The sequence below is a fragment of the Limulus polyphemus genome, unplaced genomic scaffold, assembly GCF_000517525.1.
Source record: "Limulus polyphemus unplaced genomic scaffold, Limulus_polyphemus-2.1.2 Scaffold795, whole genome shotgun sequence".
Classification (NCBI taxonomy): domain Eukaryota; kingdom Metazoa; phylum Arthropoda; class Merostomata; order Xiphosura; family Limulidae; genus Limulus; species Limulus polyphemus.
The window spans coordinates 166,570-189,766 of NW_013666405.1; the positions used below are offsets into that span (position 1 = coordinate 166,570).

The following is a 23,197-nucleotide window of genomic DNA, read 5'->3' on the forward strand; positions in this document are numbered from 1 at the left end:
TGATACGGCTGTACCCAGTGCATGCGGGTGATGACCAAAAGTGTTAATCTAGATTTGGCGTTACTATTTTAGAGTGGCAAACTATCACTATATATTTTAAAGAATCTGGTTGGTTCTGTGAAGTATAAGTCTGTTCCGAATAATGGAGTTGCGATCCTAAAGCTAATGTTAGTTACTATCGAGTTTCACTTTCTTACTTGCTGTGGTTTGTTGATGTGTATTGACTAAAAGTCATGATATCTAATCAAAAATACCTTAGGTGTGAAAAAAAAAAGCTGCTGCCCAAAAAGATTGTGCATGTGACTTAAAGGAATGAAATCCAAATTGAGGACCAAACTGGTAGCTGCACTTATAGCATTGATAAGAATTTTACAGCTAATATTCATTCATTAGTTAGTTAGGCCGCGTATTTTGTTTTACCGACCATCATGCCCAAAGTTGAATAAACAAACGCTGAATTTCTAACTAATGAATAAATATTTGCTGTAAAATTCTTATTAATGCTCTAAGTGTAGCTACCAGTTTGGTCGCCAATTTTGATCATTCCTTTTAGTTGCACGCTTTATCCTTTATGGCCGTACCTTTTTTTTTTTTACACCTAAGATGTTTTTGGTTAAATTTTATCTTCCAGAGTATCGGGTGTTATGTGATGTTTCAGTAAATATATTTTCATGTTCTTTTATATGTTTTTAAGCATCCTTTCCTAAATCGAGAACTATTAGATGTTTTTTTATTGCTATTTGTTTAATGTAAATTTTCAGATTTATTGGACAATATCATAAATTAGCTTTATTTAACGTCAATATTTTACAACGTGCCACTTCCTGTTTGAGACAAAGAGTGGTTTCGCTTTTAGTTTTCGAGTCGCAAAGTTAACGTTTGGTATACTTATTTAAGTTATTATGCAAAAGAAGCTATGTATCTTATTTTAACTTTCAGTACCCTTTAAAGTCGTTGAATTGCAATTTTATAATCAAATGAAACTTGAAATTGCAAGACCTAGGCCTAATTCATATTCCATGTAATAAATAACAACAATTCATATATCTGTATAATAGGAGTTGTAAATTTTTTAATGTATCACTATCTCCAGCCGAACAAGCTGGCTGTTGTTTTTTTTAAGTTGTAGACCTAACGAGCAATGTTAGGGTTAAGCAACTTGGGCGTGACTGAATTTATCAATCTTTAGACTTTAGCCTTAGCTTAGGACTGTGCGAGGTAAATTCTAAATTATAAATACTACATTAAAGTAGAAATAAAATGGAATTCCCAAGGGTATTCAAATGGATTTTATTTGTGATACTGGTAGTGTTATGTAGCACTTGTTTGCTTGATGCTATTTGTTTGAATGGAATACAACTAGAAGTCAACGAAAACAAAAGCTATGTACCTGACCAAATGTATGAAATTGAGAACGAACTAAATCGAGGATTTGCAGATTTAAGTTTGACGAGTTCTGGCATTTCAAACAAGCCAGAACATCATCTCATCAAACGTGAGAGAAAATTAGATTATAGTAGTACTACCATTAATATTAAAGAAAACAGCACAAATCAGGTACCTAATAATAATAATAGTACTAATAGTAGTTTAAGTAAATCAACAATTACACAATCTGCCACAAAGTCTGAAAATTTTGTCAGATTGTCTAGTGCTAAGGGTCAGAATGAGTTGAAAGAATTGAGGACTGAAGAAGAGCAAGAGTTGACTTTTGTTACAGATATCACTGTTAATTATATTGCAAAGACAACTAGCAAAGGTATTTCTGATGACTCATTGGAAACAAAAAATGCATCTAAGAATTCCTATTTTGAGACATTTTTACATTTCCAAGATTCCTATGGAGCATTGACTCGAACTATGTATGTAGTTGTAGCCGGGATGATGATTGTGATACTATATTTTGTTATAAGAATGGTGAGGTAAGAATTGGGAAGATATTTTAAATGAATATTATTTAGTACTCAGTGTGTTTTGATAATAGAAATCAAAGAAATATGCTGATTTTTACAATTGCTGATGGCAACCATTTCCATAAGATAATCACCCTGTCAAAAAATAAAACATTCAACTGGAGACTACCATGTCTTTTTTCTAAATCATAAACTTTTATCTTTTCTTCCTGTTATATAAAGAATATAACACAAAGAAACCAGAAGCTTTTATACTATCATTACCACAGATAATCTTATGAACTTCATTAAGATTATCTCTTCATTTTTTTGAAATAAAGTTTGAGAACTTAATCTGTCCTTATAAACTAACTTCCCTCCCAGGAGTCATTGTAATAGCTTTTCTCAGAACCCTTTTTCATAAGACAACATTCTTTTCAACTCTTAAAATGAGGCCAAAACTGCACACACTATTCATCCAAGTGAGACCTGAACAGGGATTTCTTTAAGGAAATAATTACCTCTTTCAATTTTTAGATGCAATACTACTATTGCTAGTCAGTATTTGTATCAATTAATAGGGGATATTAGTGTTAGATTACTTTAATATAGTTAGAAGTTGTACAAGTAGAATGTAATTTATAGGGTGCAATAGGTGCTATGATGTATTGGCTTATTGGATTGATAAAAGGCTAGAGGGAAGAAAGCAATTGGTTGTTATAAGTAGAGTTCACTTAAAGGGGATTAATGCTGCAAATGGATATCTCGGAACTGAGTGTTGGGAACTTTGTTCTTTTTTATACTTGGGTGTTGCTTGCCGTTAGAAGGATGTCACTGCTTTAAAAAAGGATTTCTATAACTTGTAAAGAACAAGCATGAAGACTTAAAGGACAGTTGTCACATTAGTGAGTGTTGGTCCTACAGGAAAGCCCATAGCAATGCTATCTATCTCCTTATATATAGTATTGTTAAAAATGAAAAGACAATCTTTAGTTGAAAGCTCAATCATAGATTTGAAATCAGAATTAGAAAGCCAATTGATAAGAAAGTTTTTAGCAAAGAGATTAGAAAGTGCAATATTAATAGTTTAGTCCAGGAGAGTATTAATAAAAAGAGAAGTAATATTGAAACTAGCCATTAGGTGAATTTTAAGGAGAGGGAGTTGACTAATTCCTATATAATTTGATAAGTTTGACAAATAAATGGCAAATGACTTTTAATTATAATAAATGCAAGGTAATTTGTGTTGACTATTATAATTTAAATTATTGGTATAATTTTGATGAGATATTCTTATTCATAGAGCTAGGCCATTAGTGGAATTTGTTAATCATTTAACCATCAAGTTTATTAAGCAATTACAGTCGACTACTATATTATTCTCACAAGACTTGGATTGTTGAAAATGTCAAAAATAGTAATAATCAGAAAGACTAATTTTGATCAGTTAATTATTTTTGAGTCGTAACACTAATCAATTAAGCTGACAACTTTGAGATAAAAAGAAATATTAATGAGAAATCATAATTTTGATTACTTAAGTTGCTAGAATAATCGGAAACACTAGTTTTGATTAATTGATTATTTTTGTGACATTATTTAATATTATTTTGATTAATCAATTACTTTATGTGATACTGAGCGATATAATAGATGCTCATAGGTAATTGATTTAATTGCTCAGCTCTAAACTTTAACAGTGTTATGGAAGAAATGGATCTTGATGTTTTTCTGTTGATCAGTCTCTTAAGCTATCCAAACAGTTTACTATTGCTAGTGGTAAGGCAAAAAGGACTTAATGTTGTATTTACAGAAATTTTAATTGATTTTCATAAGAGGGTGGTTGACCTATATAATGGTTTGCCTTCAGATATAGTGTATGCAGTAAATTTGAGTAAGTTTAATGGAACCATCAATTTTTAAATGATGAGAGCTAGATTTGAGTTTGTTTTTTTTTATATGAGTGTATGAATGTTAGGACAACATGACACAAATTTTGGCTGGGTAGGAGACATCTTTAGCTGAGACAGATGTTCCAATCAACCCCTTGTTGTCCCTTAAATATTATATTACGGAGACAAAAAATGTTTATATCGGGCAGCACAGTAGTGATGCCTATGTAGGGATGGGTCTGGTTCTCATTTTTCTTTCTTCCTTTTCATCAGTTGTAACTCATTAACAACACAAGAAGCCTAATTCAGAGAAATATAGTTCTTGGCCAGGTAAGTATGTGAATGCGAAACCACAGTTTCAAATACATAAATCTCACAAACAAAATACTAATTATTGTACAACAGACAACAAATGGAAAACATTTACAGTACTAATACATGCTAAATTTACATGATTTATTTCAAGGCAACTGTATACCCACTAGTTGTAAATTGGTTTTAAAACAATCACAGTGAATGCTAAACCCATCTTCTGCCATTTGGCAGTAACCAGCGAACAATTGTTAAAACCAAAAACAGGGTGTATGTTCAAACTGACTGGACCAATAAAGATCAGCAATACATCAAATGATAGCTCTCTTCATGCTCTACTTTGGTCTAGGTAGTTTCATTAGATCCAGAAGCATTTACTGTTTGAAAATAAACAAAACTTTAAAACTATTTAAAATTCTTTTTAACCCTTGAATTTGTAGGAACAAAGTCACACAAAATTTTGTAGTGTAGATTACATAATAAATAAACTGATACATAAATATGTCTGCCCAAGTCAAACCAACAGCATGTCAAAAAATAATGAATGGCAATTGAAAACAGACTACATGTTGGCATGGCAACAAATTGCTCTACTTCATGTCATTAGGCATAAGCAGACAACGTTTTCCTTACAACAGTGTGCTGTATGTCATATCGTTGGGTGTGGCTAGAGTCAAAGAACATGTGCTGCAATAGTTTAAGAAAGAAAAAAACACTTGATACAATGGTAATAAAATGTAGGAAAACTAATTTGCTACAATAGTCTATGATAAAAGTCATATGAATGATGTATCCATTACATCATGACATGACATAGAATGGATTGAAGTTACTACAGGTGTGTATCTGTCAATCATGGTATTTCAAGTTTACAACCAATATGATTACAAAATCTCTCCTGTACTTTCATAGGTACATTGGTTAGCTCATGCTTCATTATTAACATTTTATTATTGACAATTTTCATTTCATTTATCCATATAATATGAATCCTTGTGTATGAGTTTAAAATTGGTGGACTTTATTGAGACTACATTTTATCTTGGCTTGATATGGATATCACATAATATCATGTTACCTGGTAAAGCAATAATTTGATATCAATCACTATCATTGTTAACATTGTTCAAGTTGGAAAGTCATGAGGAACGAAAGGTCAATTTACAGGTATGATTTTTAATTGTTTTTCATTTTTAACTACTAGTGTAAATCTACTAATTTGTGACTGTGGAATCCAATGGCTTGTGAATTTTTTGTTTTCGTTATTTATAATTACTGAAACCTTATAATGCAAGGCTTAAATAAGAGGTTATCGGATTTAGGATGTGCTTAGAGTACAAATAAACTGATTAGACCTATTGGATAGTTTTCAGAGTAAGAGTGAATTACATGCTAGAGATCAGTGTATGTAAGCAAACTAGGTAATAGGGTGTATGAGGAAACTCAACATATTTGTTAAAAGTGTTTAAATTATAAGAGTGATAAAGGAGCTTGGAAACTTGGAAATAAACAAATTAATAGGATAGTTAGGATGATAAGTTTAAAAATAGGATATTTAGAGTACAAGTTAAATAACCCTCCCTCCAAGGGCATCTTTTTCTGTGCATGTCATGAGGTTTTAGTGAGGTACATTCAAAATTTAATCCAACTTGTAAGTGTTAGGTTCTTACTTTTATAAGGCAATATTTTAACATAAATTACTCATTATAATATCATCATTACTCAGGCAAAGCATAATTTTCATAGTCTTCAATCTTATTTATTTACAGAGCCAATAAATAGACAATCAGACCCCTTTTGTCACATCCTCTTTTTCAGAAATTGCCAATAGTTCTCTCTGACATTCAATACTATATTATTAAAAACTAATAGAAAGCCAAGATTTGAATCTTTGAAATGAAAAGTTATATTTTATTGCCTGCTGCAAAGAGAATTGTCAATTTCGCTTTCAGTTCAAGCTTGATTCCCAAGGGAAACGCATTGGGTAATGGTAATTTCGAGATTTTTCTTCTTTTTTTTTCTTTTTGGTGGTTACGAGGTAGTAAATTTGACCAACCTGGTATAAAGTTAGGGTAGAGAAAATATCAGATAAACTATAAAGTTTTACTGAAAACAAAGGTTTTAAATTATTTAGGACACTAGAGATTATGCAAATATAATTTGAGACTTTTAAGATGAAGAAAGGTATTTTTAATCTTAACATGGAAATCACTTTGCACTCAGACTAATATATATACATTATATATATATTGGAAAAATCTTAAGTAAAAATATTTCATTAAAAAATCCGATTTATAGGTAAAAAAGACAATGTTTACTAAAAGTCTGCTAAAGTTTGTGAAGATACACAAAGTGTATTAAAAGTTATTGTTTGGAAACTATAATGTGTAAAAAAATGGTTACAAAGTTGGTCAGAACGACTGACTTTATAGCAAGAGATATAATAGGTCTAAAGATAAGTGTTAAGTTTAAAGATAAACACAGTAGATTAAAAAAAACTTAGTCGCTGTTATTATTATGCTAGTTTGTCATGAACAAAATGGATTGATTCAGGGATTTGATTGAAATGGCAGGCTACAGTATAATAGGATTTACTGAAATGTTATTAGATAAAAGAAATGATTTTGAACTTCCAGGTTATAAGTTATTTAATAATGGATATTATGATGAGGGCTCTACCTAAAGGAAGAACTGCAGCCTTTTAGAACAGAAAACAAAAAATTGGTAAGCAAGAAATTGTATTGAATCAGTAGGGTCTACAATCCACCAAACTAAACATTAAAAAGTAATAACAAAACTCAGCTCTTATCAATTAATTATTTATCAAGGCTTCCCTTAAATTTTCTTCACTACCACATCTGAAGGCAACCCATTCTAAAGGTCAACCATCTTGTTAGAAAAATAAAACTGCCTCAGCTGAAGATAACTATTATACTGCCAAAATTTATATTTGTGTCCTCCTGTCCTACCATTCTCTCCATTTAGTACCCAAAAAAAAAATGATACAGCAACACTATAAATGATCTTAACCTTAAACACCTCAATCAGATCCACTCTAATTCTTCTTATTTCAACAGAAAACAATTTCAGAGATCTTAATATACCCATGTATGACAATCTTTCCATCCTTGAAGCCTTTGAAACAATTCAGTATCATTCTTAAGGTAAGGAGCCAGAGACTAAACATTGTACTTCAAATAAAGTCTAATCAGGAATGTCAAAAGATTAGTTAGTCAATCATTTTGATTATCCAACAAAATTTTAAGCTGCAACTGAATTTTTAAGCATCATTTTGTCAGACTTTCAAAAACTTTTCCCATCACTCATGTAACACAAATAAGCCTATAATTGCCTAGACAATTTTCATCACTTCCCCTAAAAATAGGAATTTCATTAACCAGCTTCCAATCTTCTGGCTCCTGCTGAATCTTCAAGGACTTACAAAAAAGTATTAGTAAGTGGCTCTCATATTGAATTCTTAACCCTATCTCTGTCCTGTGCATCACATGTGGTTCACAGGAAATAATGTTCAAACTTCTCAGTATCTGGTATTCATATGTATTATACAGCTGATGCTTGTGAACTTGGCAGTAGGAACTAGTTGCTTTGGTTCAATGTATCAGATTAGAAGAGTGTTTCATTTGAGCATCACATGTGGTGTTGAAAGTGCATGTGAATAACGATGGGTTAAGTTACTTTCAGTCAAGAGAAAATGTATACTTAGGATAAATACAACAAATTTATTATCAATTCTTTACATTTTCATTCAATAATACTAGAAAGATATGCTTCATTCATACCTACTTGGGTAAGTAGTCAAATAGGCATACCCTTAAATATTAAATGACCTAAAGTAGGTAAGAGGTTAACCTACTTCCAAAATCCTTAGAGAAATATTATCTTGCTCAGGAGCTTTATTATTCTTTAAACTTACCAATTTTTTTAAGAAGCTTAGAATCAATATGATCATCTTATTTATGATGTTTCCATCTAACAATTGTTCAAGATAAGGAATGTTGCTGGAATTTTCATATGTAAAAACCAAAGAAGAATCAGAATTCAGTAATCAAGCCATCATAATCATCAGAAAGAAGCCTTCTTTCATCATCCCACAAATGCCTTAACTCTTTCAGCATGGACTCGGTCCCACGGACCGAGTTGTAACCAATTTGTGCTTGTTAAAGTTTCATACTATAACTTTTAAATTAGTAAGTGAATGGTAACAAAATTTGGTTGATTATCAGTAAATATTACAATGCTTTCATATGCAAAATATCAGTCTTTTTTTTTAATAAGTCTTAAGGTTTGTAAAGCGATGTTTTTCTCATGTCTTTTTTTTTTTTCTTTTGCATGTTGCCTATCTATCATATAAAGTAATATTAATTTCAAGATTAAAAATACTTTTATGCATCAGAAAATTTTGAAATTTCACATGCAAAATCTTTATAATGTCCAGATAGTTATCAAACATTTCTTAAGAAAAAACTTTTATATTTTATCTGTTATTTTCAGCAATTAATCTCTGCACAGGTTCGGTAAATTTGAACAACCTCGCAACCATAAAAATTGGGAAATAAACATAAATTATACATCTTTCATTCTAGAATGAACACAAATTATAACACGAAAACACAAGTGTTTAGACGAAATAGTTTAAATCTCATAACATTATACATTTATATATATTTATTATATTGGCCTTTCACCTGTGTCTGGCTAACAATACAGAAGTTACAACAATGTGGTTCACATGCACTCATGTTACTGTATCAAATAACATAAAGGTGACCTTTGGTCTGCATAAAGTAACTTGTTTTGGCTGTGTTTTAGTCGACTAGTATTTTGTAAAATACAGTCACATGTCAATTATTATACATTATATATGTACATAGAGTTGTACTATTTTGCAATAACTTCTTAAGGTTATTTTTCCTAAAACATAGAACAGTAAATAAAGAAGTAAAGCAAACAATTATCTCTATTAGTTACGACCTTTGTACTCTGTTGCTGCACCTTTAAAAATTTTGCATGTAGAGGATATGAAACAAAATATTTTTTTAAGTTTTATATATACTTTTGAATAACTAAAAAATCATAAATTACTACATCAATACCATAGAATTTTACTATCATTTATCAAACGTTGTAACTAAGTTGTATTTGGGTCTAAAAAAATATGAAATTTCGAGCAGACTAAAGATAACCTACCTCATTGAAATCTTGATTTAAAAGAAAGAAATGATACTAGGTACATTAGAAAGGCTTAGAAAACCACTATGGGGACATTCTGAGCTTCTGATTGGGGTGCCACTATGTTTGATTTATTATGTGAGCAATATCTGTAATTTGAGTTGCTAATTGTATGAAACTATAGACTTAGTATTTTGACTTCACAAACATCTATTTTGAACCAGTGCTGCATTCAACATATCACATGACACACAAAAAATCGATGTTTATCAGTGTTTTTTAATATTTACTTTTAAATTAACAAATTGAGTAATGTATAGTTTTAAAATTTGAATTATAACCTACAGTTTGATACCAAACTGTACTTGTTTTGGTTGTTTGTCATTTTTAATGCAGTGTTTCAATACACATAGGACGGTTGTATTTATAACCAAGTTCTAAAAAGAATGAGGTTCCAACTGTAATATTTATTGTTTATCTATTATTGGCTAGTAATTCCTGTTTCATCCTATACCTAAGCATTTTAAATGATCACCAAATTTCTCTAAGCAAGCTAACTTCAAGGGGTAATAATAACATTGTTTATGGTAGAATTATGATTTATATTTTTTTAATTACTACTAGTTATTAATAATACATATAAAAGCATATACTACATTTGCAACTATGTCACCTCAGTGAAATTGGTTAACACCATTGTTTTGTTTCTGAGTTCTCATGTAATAAAAAAGAAGCAGATGAAAGAAGAACAAGAAATTCAAAGTTTTTGCTATGACACTTACAGACATTTCCAGAACTTGTGACTCATTCATTACATAGTTATTGTTATAAAAGGAAACACTTTATAGTATTGTAGAGTTCTGATGACCTACTGATTACATATTTAAAATACCATTTCGATAAACATTCTGAGCCATCCCTACAAAGGCAGTGCTACTGCATGCCCAATACATGGACTTGCATGTCTTTTTAGTAAAAAACAATAATTTTTATATACTATTAAGTATTGATATGCAACAGTTCACTGTTTAGTTTTAGGTCATTGAAATGTTTATAAGACTAACTGAACAGAAATAAAAGAGGACCTATTTGCTTGTATCAGAAGCAACCCACAATCCTTATAGTCTCCTCTAACATCCCCCACCCAAGAAAAAACAACAACAAAAACCTTGCTTTACAATGCTTGAAAAGTACCCTTTCTGTCAATAAGCCCCTGCACTTTCAATTTCCTCTGCACATTACTGCTGTTTAAAAGAGCTGAACTAAACTAACACAATGGAAAATATCCTCAATGTTATTATACATTTTAAAGAATACTAAGATAGTGCATCTCAACTTAATTTATTATTAATGCATCCCTTTACCATTTTTGTGCATACTATGAACACAGAACAATTTTTTTTGTCCAACTGACTTACTTTGCATACAAGACATATACAACGTATAAGTTGTGTAGTAACAAGCAAGAAAAAGCAGTAGTCAGCTTTCATCTTTTGCAGACACTTTAAAACAACTTCACATTTTTCTCATCAGAATTCTGTTACATCTTCAACTATTGACAAATACTCATCACTTGGTTTATGCTAGTGATATTCTTACTTCACATAAATTAAACACTTTTAATTTTTTGCAAGAAAAATGTTTAGTATTTAATCATTGATTTTATAGGTTAAAAAGTTACCTGCTAATGCCTTAATTCGTGAACGTTCAAAAAGCCTGGAGGAACTATTTCCTCCATCATAATCATAGTCTTCAAATTCTTGTTGGGTGGTCGATTCCCACCGAACACCCACAATGTCTGTGGTCATTGTGTTCACCTACTTCCCTCGTCTACCTAGAAAAAAAATAATTTATAAGCATTTTTTGGCTTAAATTATTGACTTGTGACAATTCTATCCAAATTTAGAATATTTAAAAACACATCTGAGTTTGTTGTAAAAACTGAATTTTTCACAGTAACATTTTATATTATAAAGATAGATAGTTAAATTGTTATTAATGAATAGCACTTTCAATGTAATTTCTCACCATCATACATTACATCAACCAGTTACTATCACTTAAGATAAACTGAAAAGGAAGAAAATCTTTTTTCTTTTTCAAGATAAAATTATTTTTCTGTTAATTAGCCAGTGTAATGTCAGCTAAAAACAAAATGTCAACTCACAAGATTTCAAAAACTACACTTGATAAATTCAAGTACAAAAGTGGCAATATATGAATATTTTTCAAGAACACAAATCAGTAATCATCAAAAGCACTGAGAAAAAAACCATAATACCAGTAGAGCCTTGCTATCATAGATCAATAAAATTGATCTAGTATAATCTACATTTCAACAGGAAACCCTAAACTAAAGGTAACAGCCAGCTAGTAATTACTGTATAATTCATTTGTGAATTTTCTCACTAAAACTTCTCATCTCAATTAAAAAAAAAGAAAAATATATTTGAATTAAGTAAAGGTATAATCTATTATTTGATTTGCCACTCAGTCTGCAATAGCTTAAAGTTTCACCAAATCATACCTTTCCAATACTACTTTGGAGAGCAAACCAATAAGATACAGTAAGCCTCAATATAATGGTGGAATGCAAAAAGTTTGTAAGATTTAATGTAAATGACTTTTAAATCAAATCCTATAAATTGCTCTATAATTTGTAAATCGGTTTATGGTGAAAACAATTTCCCACACTTGGGTCTATTTTATTACCAATACAGGTTTCCGTTTCTTCTGAACTGGTAAATACACACATATATGTGACTGACATATACACCAGCAAATGTATGGGTATTTGGTATGCATAATTTCTATTTCTAATGGCATTTCTTTATAAAAAAGATGAAGCATATTTATGCAGATAAGTATCTTACCTGAAGCAATTATGTATTATTAGTTTTTCTTGGACAAGAGATGACCTCAATGGATCAACCAACTTTCACCTTGCCTTTTCATGTCATTTGTAATAACTTGACAAGTGTTGTGAAAGTGTAACTGTTGAATATTTCCAACAGAATGTGTTTCTTTAATGACTAATTTCAGCATAATGAAGTTTACTATATTCAAACAGCAGGAACACAAACTTTATGACCATTAAAAGAAAAGATATACATATAAGACCTTCTACATCCCTAACAGAAACTACTACTTTACTAAAAAAGCATTTCTACTGATTGTAGAAATGCTTCTTGTACTATGCTTAAGGCTTATACAAACAATTAATAGCACAAAAATAAACACTACCTAATCTTTATTGTGTAAAAGAAATAAGTGGTTATGGAAAGCATTGGTTACTTTTTTTTAAATGTGCAAGTCAAACAAAAAACATTAGCTGTTTAATACTTTTGTAACAACTTGAAAGAGTTGAAAAACAATCTTCCCTAATCTAGACTCAAACCCAGGATTTCTTATTCAAATTAAGACTCTGAGATCAACATTATACCAACTGAATTATTGCACAAGGACTGATTCAATACCCAAACAGAAAACCCCACCACTTAAAAAAAACTTGTAACCAAAAAAGGATATTTATCATTTTTAAACTTTGTATCACATAACTTCAAACATATTTTTGAAAAATTAAAAATAAATATGATGTACTATACATCCATATTTATTTTATATTTACATATTCTTTCAGAAATATTTAACATATATATATGCATAAGACCTACACAAGTGATATAATTTCAATATTCTACCAACCTACATAAGCTTGAGTTGATAAATCCAATGGGCAATTGAAAAAAAAAGTTATTTTTATTTTTTTTTATGTTCAACTTCTCAGATGAAAATTTGTATATATAGTTTTTGCTTTGGTAGAAATCAAATAGCAAAATTTTTATATTTAATAAAGAATTCAGAAGTAAGCATTACATAAAATATGTGCAATCTAAATATTGCAATAAAACTGTTACTCTACTGGAATGAAATGACAGGATTATAATAAAACATTAATGGACATAGAATTACTATATCCAGGGGTGCAATTATCAATTTCTTATAATATGTCACTAAAATCATAATCAGTTGAAACACTAATAAAAATTAAAAATATAATGTTATTTTTAGAATACTGTACATATTTTTAATTCATATATGCTAAAATGTGTAATTAATACTAATAAAAACCTATTTTACATATCTGAGATCAAATATAATAGATGTGACAGTCAAATAATTATTATTGATCCAGAAGCAAATTATAATCCTTTCAAGTAATGCATAAGCAGATAACCAATCCAATGATTACATTTTAATCAATATTCCAAAAGCCCAAAGTAACTAACAAGATGCAAATACTAATTATGGTGCTACAGTGTTCACTTGACATATTTTATTCATAACAATGTCTATAAACTCTCAGTAGTAGTTTTATGCACCTCTCAAGTTTTAGAAGTCTAAAGTTTTAACCCTATAATCATAATCTTGTTTAATTCAAGTACATGCTTAACTTACAGTTATTGTAGCAAAGTACCACAATGAATTTATTTTTGTTTAAATCCATTCCCAAATTTCAGAGTTATGCTACTGCAATCAAACTAAAACAAGTTTCTGAGAAATTCTGTAAATAATAAAAAAATAATTTTCCTACAAATTACAAACTTTTGGAATAGCTTGTCTAATTAAGTCTATTTAAATTTGTTTCTACTACTGCAGGTTATATATATAATAGGCTTAAAGGCAACAAGTAAATGGTATTATTTGATTTATGTTTTTAGTAGGTAGAAAAGTGGCCTTAATGGATTAAGGTGCCTTTTTTTCTTTTTTTTCGTGTGGAAAACATGGAAAAGTACTGTAAAGTACTTCTTTTAATTTGTTCACTCAGGTTCTTCACAGACTGGGAAATTAGCTGTAATTGTGACTTCTACCATCTTACAGGACCACATAACATTCTAAATGAAAAAGAACAGGAAATGTACATGTACAACCATTTTGGTTGTTATGTTTCAGTTAACGTCTCATATCATATCCACTTAGACAGAAATGATAAGATTCATCTTCAATAAAACATATAAAAAAATGTTTTTTCATGCACATCAAACATTAATTACAAATTTTAATTACATGTTTTAGCAGTATTTCAAAGTAATTTCAGTAATTAAAAGTTTAATTAGAGTGTGGCTTAGGATGGAAAACACTGTTTTTATGTGTTTCACTGAATGAACTTGTGCAAAAGTCTGCCAATATATAAATTTCATTTTCGAAGATGAACTTTTGCTAGAGCATGAAATGCATACTGCTAATCCCTTTTCAGCTTATTACAACCTTATGAACTTTTTTTTATAGTTTCTAATGTTTCTTTTTTAAACTATCTGTTTGACAAGTTGCTGGTATTTTGCCTTTGCTATAGTAAAAGTAACTGAGGTATATGTATTTTTATAAACCAAAACATCAAGATAGATAAATATGCTTTTTTTGTCTTGTTCAAACAAAGAAATTTAATAACTTCATAACTGATGGAAACAAAGATATATTTCAGTATTGAGGAACTATGCAACAATCATGTTTGGCAGCTACATGACTGTTCTAATAGAGAAAGTAAGAGACAGAACAGTTCCATTTAATTAAACAAATAAAATGGTGTATGTGTATAACATACAATTAAACTTTCTAAGCAATAATAACGAAATGATACTTATGGATTTATTTAGAGGTTTGACAGTTTCTTAAGTTCAGTATGTCAGCAATTTTTCTTCACATAAAAGAAATGTATAACAATGTATACCTTGACTTTCAAAAAGCCTTTGATAAGGTGCCTCATAATAGACTGATAAGTAACTTGAATGGTTAAGTGATTGGTGTAAAAGTCAAGAAGTACACAGAAATAGGATTAGTGGTACAGACTAATATTTGATATAAACAGGCATTTTTCTGACTGCGAAAATGCACCAAATGGGATTCCTCATGATCTGTTTTAGGAGATTTAATTAATTACTTTCTTTTATGTAAGTGATTTGGATGGATTTTTTATTAATAGTGTCTAATTTTGCTGATAATTTGATATATTTCAAAGAGCTAATTCTGTTGAGAATGTGCTCTTATCCTAAAGGCCTTTGGCAATCTTATAAATGGGCCAGATTGTAGAGGACAAATATTTCACTTTGAATTTGGAAAGGACTTATTTTTCTATTTAGCAGATAGAGGTGAGTGACTACTGGTTAATTAAAAAGCCTAGTAATCAGTTGCATTAATTAATTATTACAGTATCACAAGTAGCACAAAGTTGATGATAAGTGCTGCCAGCTAGTTGCCTTCCTTCTAGTCAACAGTTCAAAACTAGTGAAAGCAGCAGAAAGCATTAGTAGCTTTGCTGTAACAAAAACAGGCTGAGCAAGTTTGGTGGGAATGAGGAGTCATGAAACACAAGAAACTTGAATCACAAGTCATCCCTCCCCAAAACCACCAGTCCATGCTGGCTCAAAGCTGAACAAACTTAAAAAAAACTTATAATGCTAAAATCAGGTTTCAATAACCATAGAGGGCAGGGCACAGATTAAGTATCTTTGTGTTTAACAACAAAAATAATTGCAATATATCAATTACCTGGATAGTTAGAATAATAGAGAATAGTAATAATCACAAATTCTAATTTTGATTAATCAATTGTTGGTATAAATGAAAATAGTAATATCCAGAACAATTAATTTTGACTAGTTAATTATTTTTGTGATATTAATAAATTAAACCACAATTAAATGATTAGGTTATGTGATACTAATCAATCTAATTACTGCTCATAGGTTATCAATTATACTGACTTGTCGATTAAAACACCCAGCCTAGTGGCATAATTGTTAAGATACAAAAAAAAGAACAGGTAATAACGTGTTATTCTTGATAAAATTTAATCTCATAAGAAACTGATGAGGCCTTTCAGAGTACAATGTGAAGTTTTAGTCCCCTTATTATAAGAACATCATGTTGGAAAGAGAACAAGGCCTAGTTACTAAAATAATTCGAGATTTGTCATTTAAATAATAAGGAAAAGCTTCAAATTTTGAAATTATTCTCTCTCTAGGGTACAGCAGATATAGAAGAGAATTTAATTTATATGTTCAAAATTTTTAGAAAATCAGTTTTCTTTTCGATTATTTCTTTGAGAGGTTAAAATGAAAAGAATGAAAACACAAATTTGAACATTAAGGCAGTACATTTAAGCTTTGAAAGCCTAGATGATATATTGTTCTTGGACATATTGTTTGGATTATGACGATGTTTTGTGTTGTTAAAAATCTGTTTTATAGATGTGAAGGTATATATATATATATATATTAATATAAAAAGGAAATAGAAGTAGATCTTTTCTTTTACTTTTTCTTTAATTCAAATTTCAAACTATTTCATCAAGTAGTATTTTTTTCATGCAATGCAATAAAACAAACCAAACAGATGCATCAAATCATAACATAACAACAAGGGGACTATTGGTCCATTTAGACTGTCCCATCTGCTAAACTCAAATTATTAAATAAGACTTCAAAGCCAGCCCTATTCATTCATATAGTTAAGTTTTCTATTAAACACACTTAAATTTACTACCTCAACATCAGAAGGCAACCCATCCCACAGGCCAACCACCCTGTTAGAACAATAAAACTGTCTTAGCTAAAGATAACTCCTATCCTGCCAAAATTTATATTTGGGTTCCATAGTCCTACCATTCTCACCATTAAGTATGAAAAAAAAAGATACTCCAACACTACCAATTCCCTTAACAATCTTAAAACACCTCAATAAGATTACCTCTAACTTCCTTTTTCAAGAGAAAATTTCAGAGATCTTAATCTCTCCTCGTATGTCAACCCCTCCATCCAAGCACCATTGTAGTAACCCTCCACTGAACCCTTTCAAACAATTCAATGTCCTTCCTAAGATAAGGAGCCAAAGACTAAACACAGTTCTCCTAATGTGGCCTAACCAGTAATCTATACAATGAAATTATAATCTCTTTAGACTTTGTACTCAATATTTCTGTAGATACAACCTAAAATCCTATTTGTCCTACTGCTAGCAAAAGTACAACTCACTGAATGATCTAAATCCTTTTATAAAACAGCATCCTTCTCCTCACAGCCAGCAACACCTAAGATCTTAATATCAGCAGCATATTTATTAAGTATCACTGATATAAATCAAAACTGCAAAACTGAGTTCTGAGGTACCCCACTTGTGACATTAATCCAGTTTGACTAAATCTATTTATAACACCCATCTGTTTTCTTCCATCCAGCCAATCTTCTATCCAATTAGCTAACACTGTTGAGCAAATAAATGGCAAATGGATTTTAATTATAATAAATGCAAGATAATGCATGTGGGTTATCATAATTTGAAATATAAGTATAATATGGATGGGAATAACCTTAAATGTCATGACAGAAAGGGATCTTGGTGTAATAGCTGAACAATCTCTCAAGCAATCCAAGCAGTATGCTGTTGCTAGTAGTAGGACAAATATGATTTTAGGTTGTATCTACAGAAATATTTAGTATAAATCTAAAGAGATTATAATTTTATTGTATTGACCACATTTCAAGCATCACATTCAGTCTTGGGTTCTTTACCTTAGGAAAGACATTGAATTATTTGAAAGGGTTCAGAGAAGGGTTACAAGAATGATGTCTGGGATGGAAGGGTTGTCATACAAATCTCTCAAATTGTTTTCTCTTGAAAAAAAGAAGAATTACAGGGGATCTGATTGAGGTGTTTAAGCTTGTAATGGGAATTGATAGTGTAGATGCATCATCTTTTCTCATACTTAACAGCGAGAAGAGTAGGACTATGAGACACAAATATAAATTTTGGCAGGATAAGATTCATCTTCAGCTAAGACAGTTTTATTTTTCTAACAGGGTGGTTGACCTTTGGAATGGGTTATCTTCAAATGTTTAGGCAGTAAATTTAAGTGAGTTTAACAGATAGCTTGGTAAGTATATGAATGATAAGGGCTGGTTTTAAGATTTTTAGTTATTTATTAATAGTTTTAGTTTGATATAGAGGATGGGACAGCCAAGATGGACCAATAGGTCTTATGTTGTCCCAAAACATTATGTTAACTTATCCCCCATACCTATACATATAATTTTTTACAAGCCTTTTATGCAGCACCTTGTCAGATGATTTTTGAAAATCTAAATACACCAACTCTACACCTTTACCCTCACCTACATAAGCAGCAACTTTTTCAAAAAATGTGCAAAGATTTTCCTTTAGTGAAACCATGTTGACTACCCAATAAAATTCTAAAGTTTATTAAATGACTGCAAATCATCTTTTATCAGACTTTTCAAAACTTTTCCACAATTGATGTAAGGCTAATAGGCTCATAATTACTGAGACAACTTATATCACCTCTCTTGAAAAGAGGAGTGACATTAGCTAATTTCAAGGACTTACAAGGCTCACATATGCAATTCTTAACCTCCTTCAAAACTCTTAGAGAAATGTTATGTGGCCCAGGAGTCTTACCTTTCTTTAAGCTTCCCAATTTTTTTCTTAACAAGCTCAGAATTAATGTGATCATCTTGATCTATTTTGTTTCCATCTATCAATTGTTCAAGATGAGGAATACTGCTTAAATATTCATCAGCAAAAACTAAATAAAAAGCAGAATTTAATAACACAACCATTTCATAATCATTATATATACGAGCCTTCCTTTACTATCTCTCAAAGGTACTACAACAACCTAACATTTTGTTTACCCTTAATATATTTAAAGAAATCCTTACTGTAAATTTTTACATTTGCAGCAAACCTTTTTTCATACATCCTTTTCAATGTCATAATTTACTGTTTGACCAACTTTCTTGGTCTTCTATAACCCTCTAAATCTCCCCCAAACCAGTCAATATAAATTTCTTAAATTTGTGATGCTTTTCTTTAATTTTATCCATTATACAAGTTGTGAGTGAACCTGTTTTTTACTTGCAGTTACTCTTTTCTTTCTATAAGAAATATGTCTATCTTGAATATTTAAAAATTTATCTTTAAACATTTTCCACATTTGATCAGTGTCTCCAAATAACTCAGCTGTCCAGTTCACAACAGATAATTCTTGTCACATCTCTTCAGAATTTGCTTTTTTGAAACTTGTAACCAAAATATTATTCCTGATCTCCATACGCAGCAAAATATTGAAGCTAACAGAGCAATGATCACTTGCATTCAGATGTTCCCCAATTTCTGCCCTGTCAACCATTTCTATATTAGAAGTTAACAATAAATATAAAATAGCAGTTTCTAGTAGGTTCACTGACCAATTGGTGAAGAAAATCGATGCACCCAGGAATTTTATAGTTAAAAGATTTCATGATTGTCACTCTAAATGTTTAAAGTGTCTACATTTCAGATATGGTACCTTTTATGACTTGTTAATTTTTGTTCATACAGACAGTTTACCAGTATAATGCCAGCACCATGTAAAGGGTTAGCTTTGCATGAAATCACCCATACTTATATTATGTGGAAATTAAATTTTTCGTAGTATAATATTTAATGATCAGCTACTAATTCCAGTATTTGAATGGTAAGCAACTGTCCATTTCATGCCTAGACAATACCTTCAGACACATTACTTAAGTGTGACGAAGATGTTTCTGCTTCACAAAATAATTTGGATTATATGGCAATTATGGCAGATAACTTTTAATTATAATAAATGTAATGCATGCAAGATATCACAATTGGATCTTGGTGTTCTGGTTGAACACTTTCTTAAGCCATACAATGTGCTGCTGCTAGTGTCAAAACAAATAGAATTTTAGGCTGTATCTACAGAAATACTGAATGCAATATTAAGGACAATGAATTGTTGGAAAGAGTTCATAGTAGAGCTTCTGGGATGGAAAGGTTGTCATACAAAAACTGTTAAAATCTCCAAAATTGTTTCCTCTTGAAGAAAAAGAAATGTTACGCGTGATTTGATTGAGATGTTTAAAATTCTTAAGGGAATTGATAATTATGATGCATCATCTTTTTTTATACTTAGTTGTAAGAATAGTAGGACTAGGGAATACAACATAAAATTTGGTAGGGTAAGAAGCATCTTTAACTAAGACAGTTTTACTTTTATAACAGGGTGGTTGGTCTTTAAATTTGGCTGCTTTAAGATGTGATGGATGCAGTAAATTAAGGGAAGACTTGATAAATATCCGACTGAAAAGGGCTGGCTCCGAGTGTTTATTTTAATAAATGGGTCAGCCTACATTGACTAATTGGTCTCTTGTTGTCATTAAGTTATATATGTTAATCCAAACTTGTATTAACATTGTTATAGAAAGTTCGGTTAATGCTAGTTAAAAAAATACATTTAAGGTTTAAAAAAACAAAAAATGTCTAGTTTAAATTAGTTTTCTAAATAGGCCCTAGACATGGTACTATGTAAAAAATGTTCATTAAAAACTTGAAATACTCTGGGGAAGATGTTAGCAATTTAGTAGGATTATACAAGGTCCATCACAAATTCAGATAAAGCAGGTGCACAGCAGTTTTAGTTATTCAAACAAAATTTCTTAACATAATTTTATTTTCAGATATTGTCATTCTATCAATAGCCATATTGTAATAACTCTTAACACTTGTTATACATACATAACTGAATAAGACAAAGTACAAAAGTCAAACCCACTACCTTACGCCTTACTATAAGCTCTTCTGTGCAATACAAAATATTACACGTTTTTCCATGCATTACAAAAAAATCTAGTATATCTCTTTCTCATCAGTATAACATTAAGTTTAGCTTTAAGTGCGAGTTTAATTTAAGTGTAAAGTGATTATTCACCTCTCAAACAAGTTTTCGAATTATGAAGTTTACACCAAGACTCAAGTAAAATCTTATGTGAAATTTTTGATAATGAGATATATATAAATATATCTTTCTCATTTTAAAAACTTAATTCTTCCCACATGATAATGTCTTACACTTTAACTTTTAAGTTTAGAGATTATACATTCACATTTGGTGTCCAACTATATGTTCAATAACAATAAATATAGCAAAAAACACCTATGTGTGATTCTACAATGTTCCATATCCAAGTGTCACACATTCCAATTTCATCCCAAGATATGCTCGACTAATGGTTAAAATAATAAGAATTAAGATAAGCCTTGGTCAATAGCTTACTGTCAATGTAACAAGTGCAATTTTAGGCTTACAAGTTATACTTACAGCCTACACAGAACATTACTAGTAGTACAAACTTAGCAAGTGTGACTAAGCACAAAAAACTCAAATGCAAAAGTATTCATAAAATTATTAATTTTAAAAGATAAACTGCTTAAGAAATAAATGATACTTATGTTTGTATTCAGCCATATTAGCAGAACTCACTTTTCGACGAACTGAAAAATAGGGTGAACCCAAAATAAATGACTCGATACACAAACTATTTGTCCGCTCGATAAGCTCACAGCAATATGACAGAGAGTAACGCTACCGCTATATTACCCTAGACTCCAGCTCGATAACCCGGTGTTGAATTCAACACGCCATGTTACCCTATACATATTTTTTAGAAATATATAATTCAAAAGTCTATCCAAGTTTACAGAATCTTTAGCTTAAACACATTTAAAACAAATCTCTAGATTTGTAAGGAAAACGTTAAATTACCTGCAGTCTTTTAAATCAATATAATGTGGATTAACAAGTACCAAGAGGTCACTACTGATACAAACACCGCAACAGCACCTCCTTCTGCGGATTTATACATCTACTCAACCCCACCCAATGAGTGCAGAGAATAATTTTGTTATCGATTTTCTTCAATGATTCATATTAACGTATAGCTATTTTTTGCCGAAATACAACATATATATCTTTCCCTTATCATAGAAATTTAAAATACTATATTAAGATAAAAACATTTTGGTGAAATTTAGTCATATTATCATAACAACAATGTACTATTTTATATCAGACATGACGTCACTGTCAGTTTGTACAATACACTGATGAGTCGGTTCAGACATCAACGTTAGCGTTAGCCTAAATACTGTTACTTGAGGTCATGAGTGAATACATACTTATGTCAGACCACCGTCCTATGCGGAAATGGTGTAATTATCTCTTATTAAATAAGAATTAAGTAGTTAAAAAGTGGGCGCATGTGGTCTCTTGCATTTTGAGCTATGGGTTAAACATATTTATATTTACGTATGTTGTGTATGATTGTATATAATAATTTTGACTTTATAATTTCATTTACCCTTGCGACGAAAGTATTACTGATTATGATTATACTAAATTCAAAATGTTCGTAGCATAAGTGAACACAAAAATATTCAGCCAAGCTTTGTGAAAAATGTGGCTTAAGCCATTTATTTAAAAATAGGATACCCAGGTACCAATGGGAACTGTAAGGCGACCTACAAATTCATTAGATATCTGGTAAAAACAAGATCCATGTAATTACATTACAACGAAGAAATTTATTTTGAGTATCAGTCTCTTCCAGTGACTTTTAAAGAGCACATATTTTATTGTTTAGAAAGGTAGTATGACATATATATATATATTCTCTAAGTTTGTTTAAAGAAATAAAATAATTTGTAACTGACCTTTAAAAGCAACTAGTGACAGCTGTTTAGAATTGCTTGAAGGTGTTTAACTAATATATAGAGTCATAAGAAAAAATTAAACCTACTTTTGTAAGCTATATTTTTCATGTTTTAATTTAGATGTTTTTTAAAAGGCACATGAGTTATGTTCTAGAAATTTCGTGCAGTGTGTAGAAGGCGGGTATTATATCAAAATAGGAGTAAAGTAAAAAAAATCATAAATAATATTGTTACGCCTCCGGTCGTTAGTTAATTTTCCGTAAAAATTCTTTCTGAAGAAACTTTAGCGATACAAGTCCTTTCTTAAATGAAACTGGTTTATTCTTTCTGAATACAATTTTG

The 23,197-nt window shown here is 30.3% G+C and overlaps 1 protein-coding gene across 4 annotated transcripts in view; it reads left to right on the forward strand.

Moving 5' to 3' along the window:
• Window positions 1-708: 708 nt before the first annotated feature.
• Window positions 709-23,197, forward strand: part of LOC106460559 — a 41,679-nt gene continuing 19,190 nt past the window's right edge. For all 4 annotated transcript variants that reach the window (XM_022387309.1, XM_022387310.1, XM_013920275.2 and 1 more), the window contains exon 1: window positions 709-1,922. In XM_022387309.1, the coding sequence (XP_022243017.1) occupies window positions 1,261-1,922 (662 nt within the window). In that variant the 5' untranslated portion in view covers window positions 709-1,260. The remainder of the gene's footprint in view (window positions 1,923-23,197) is intronic.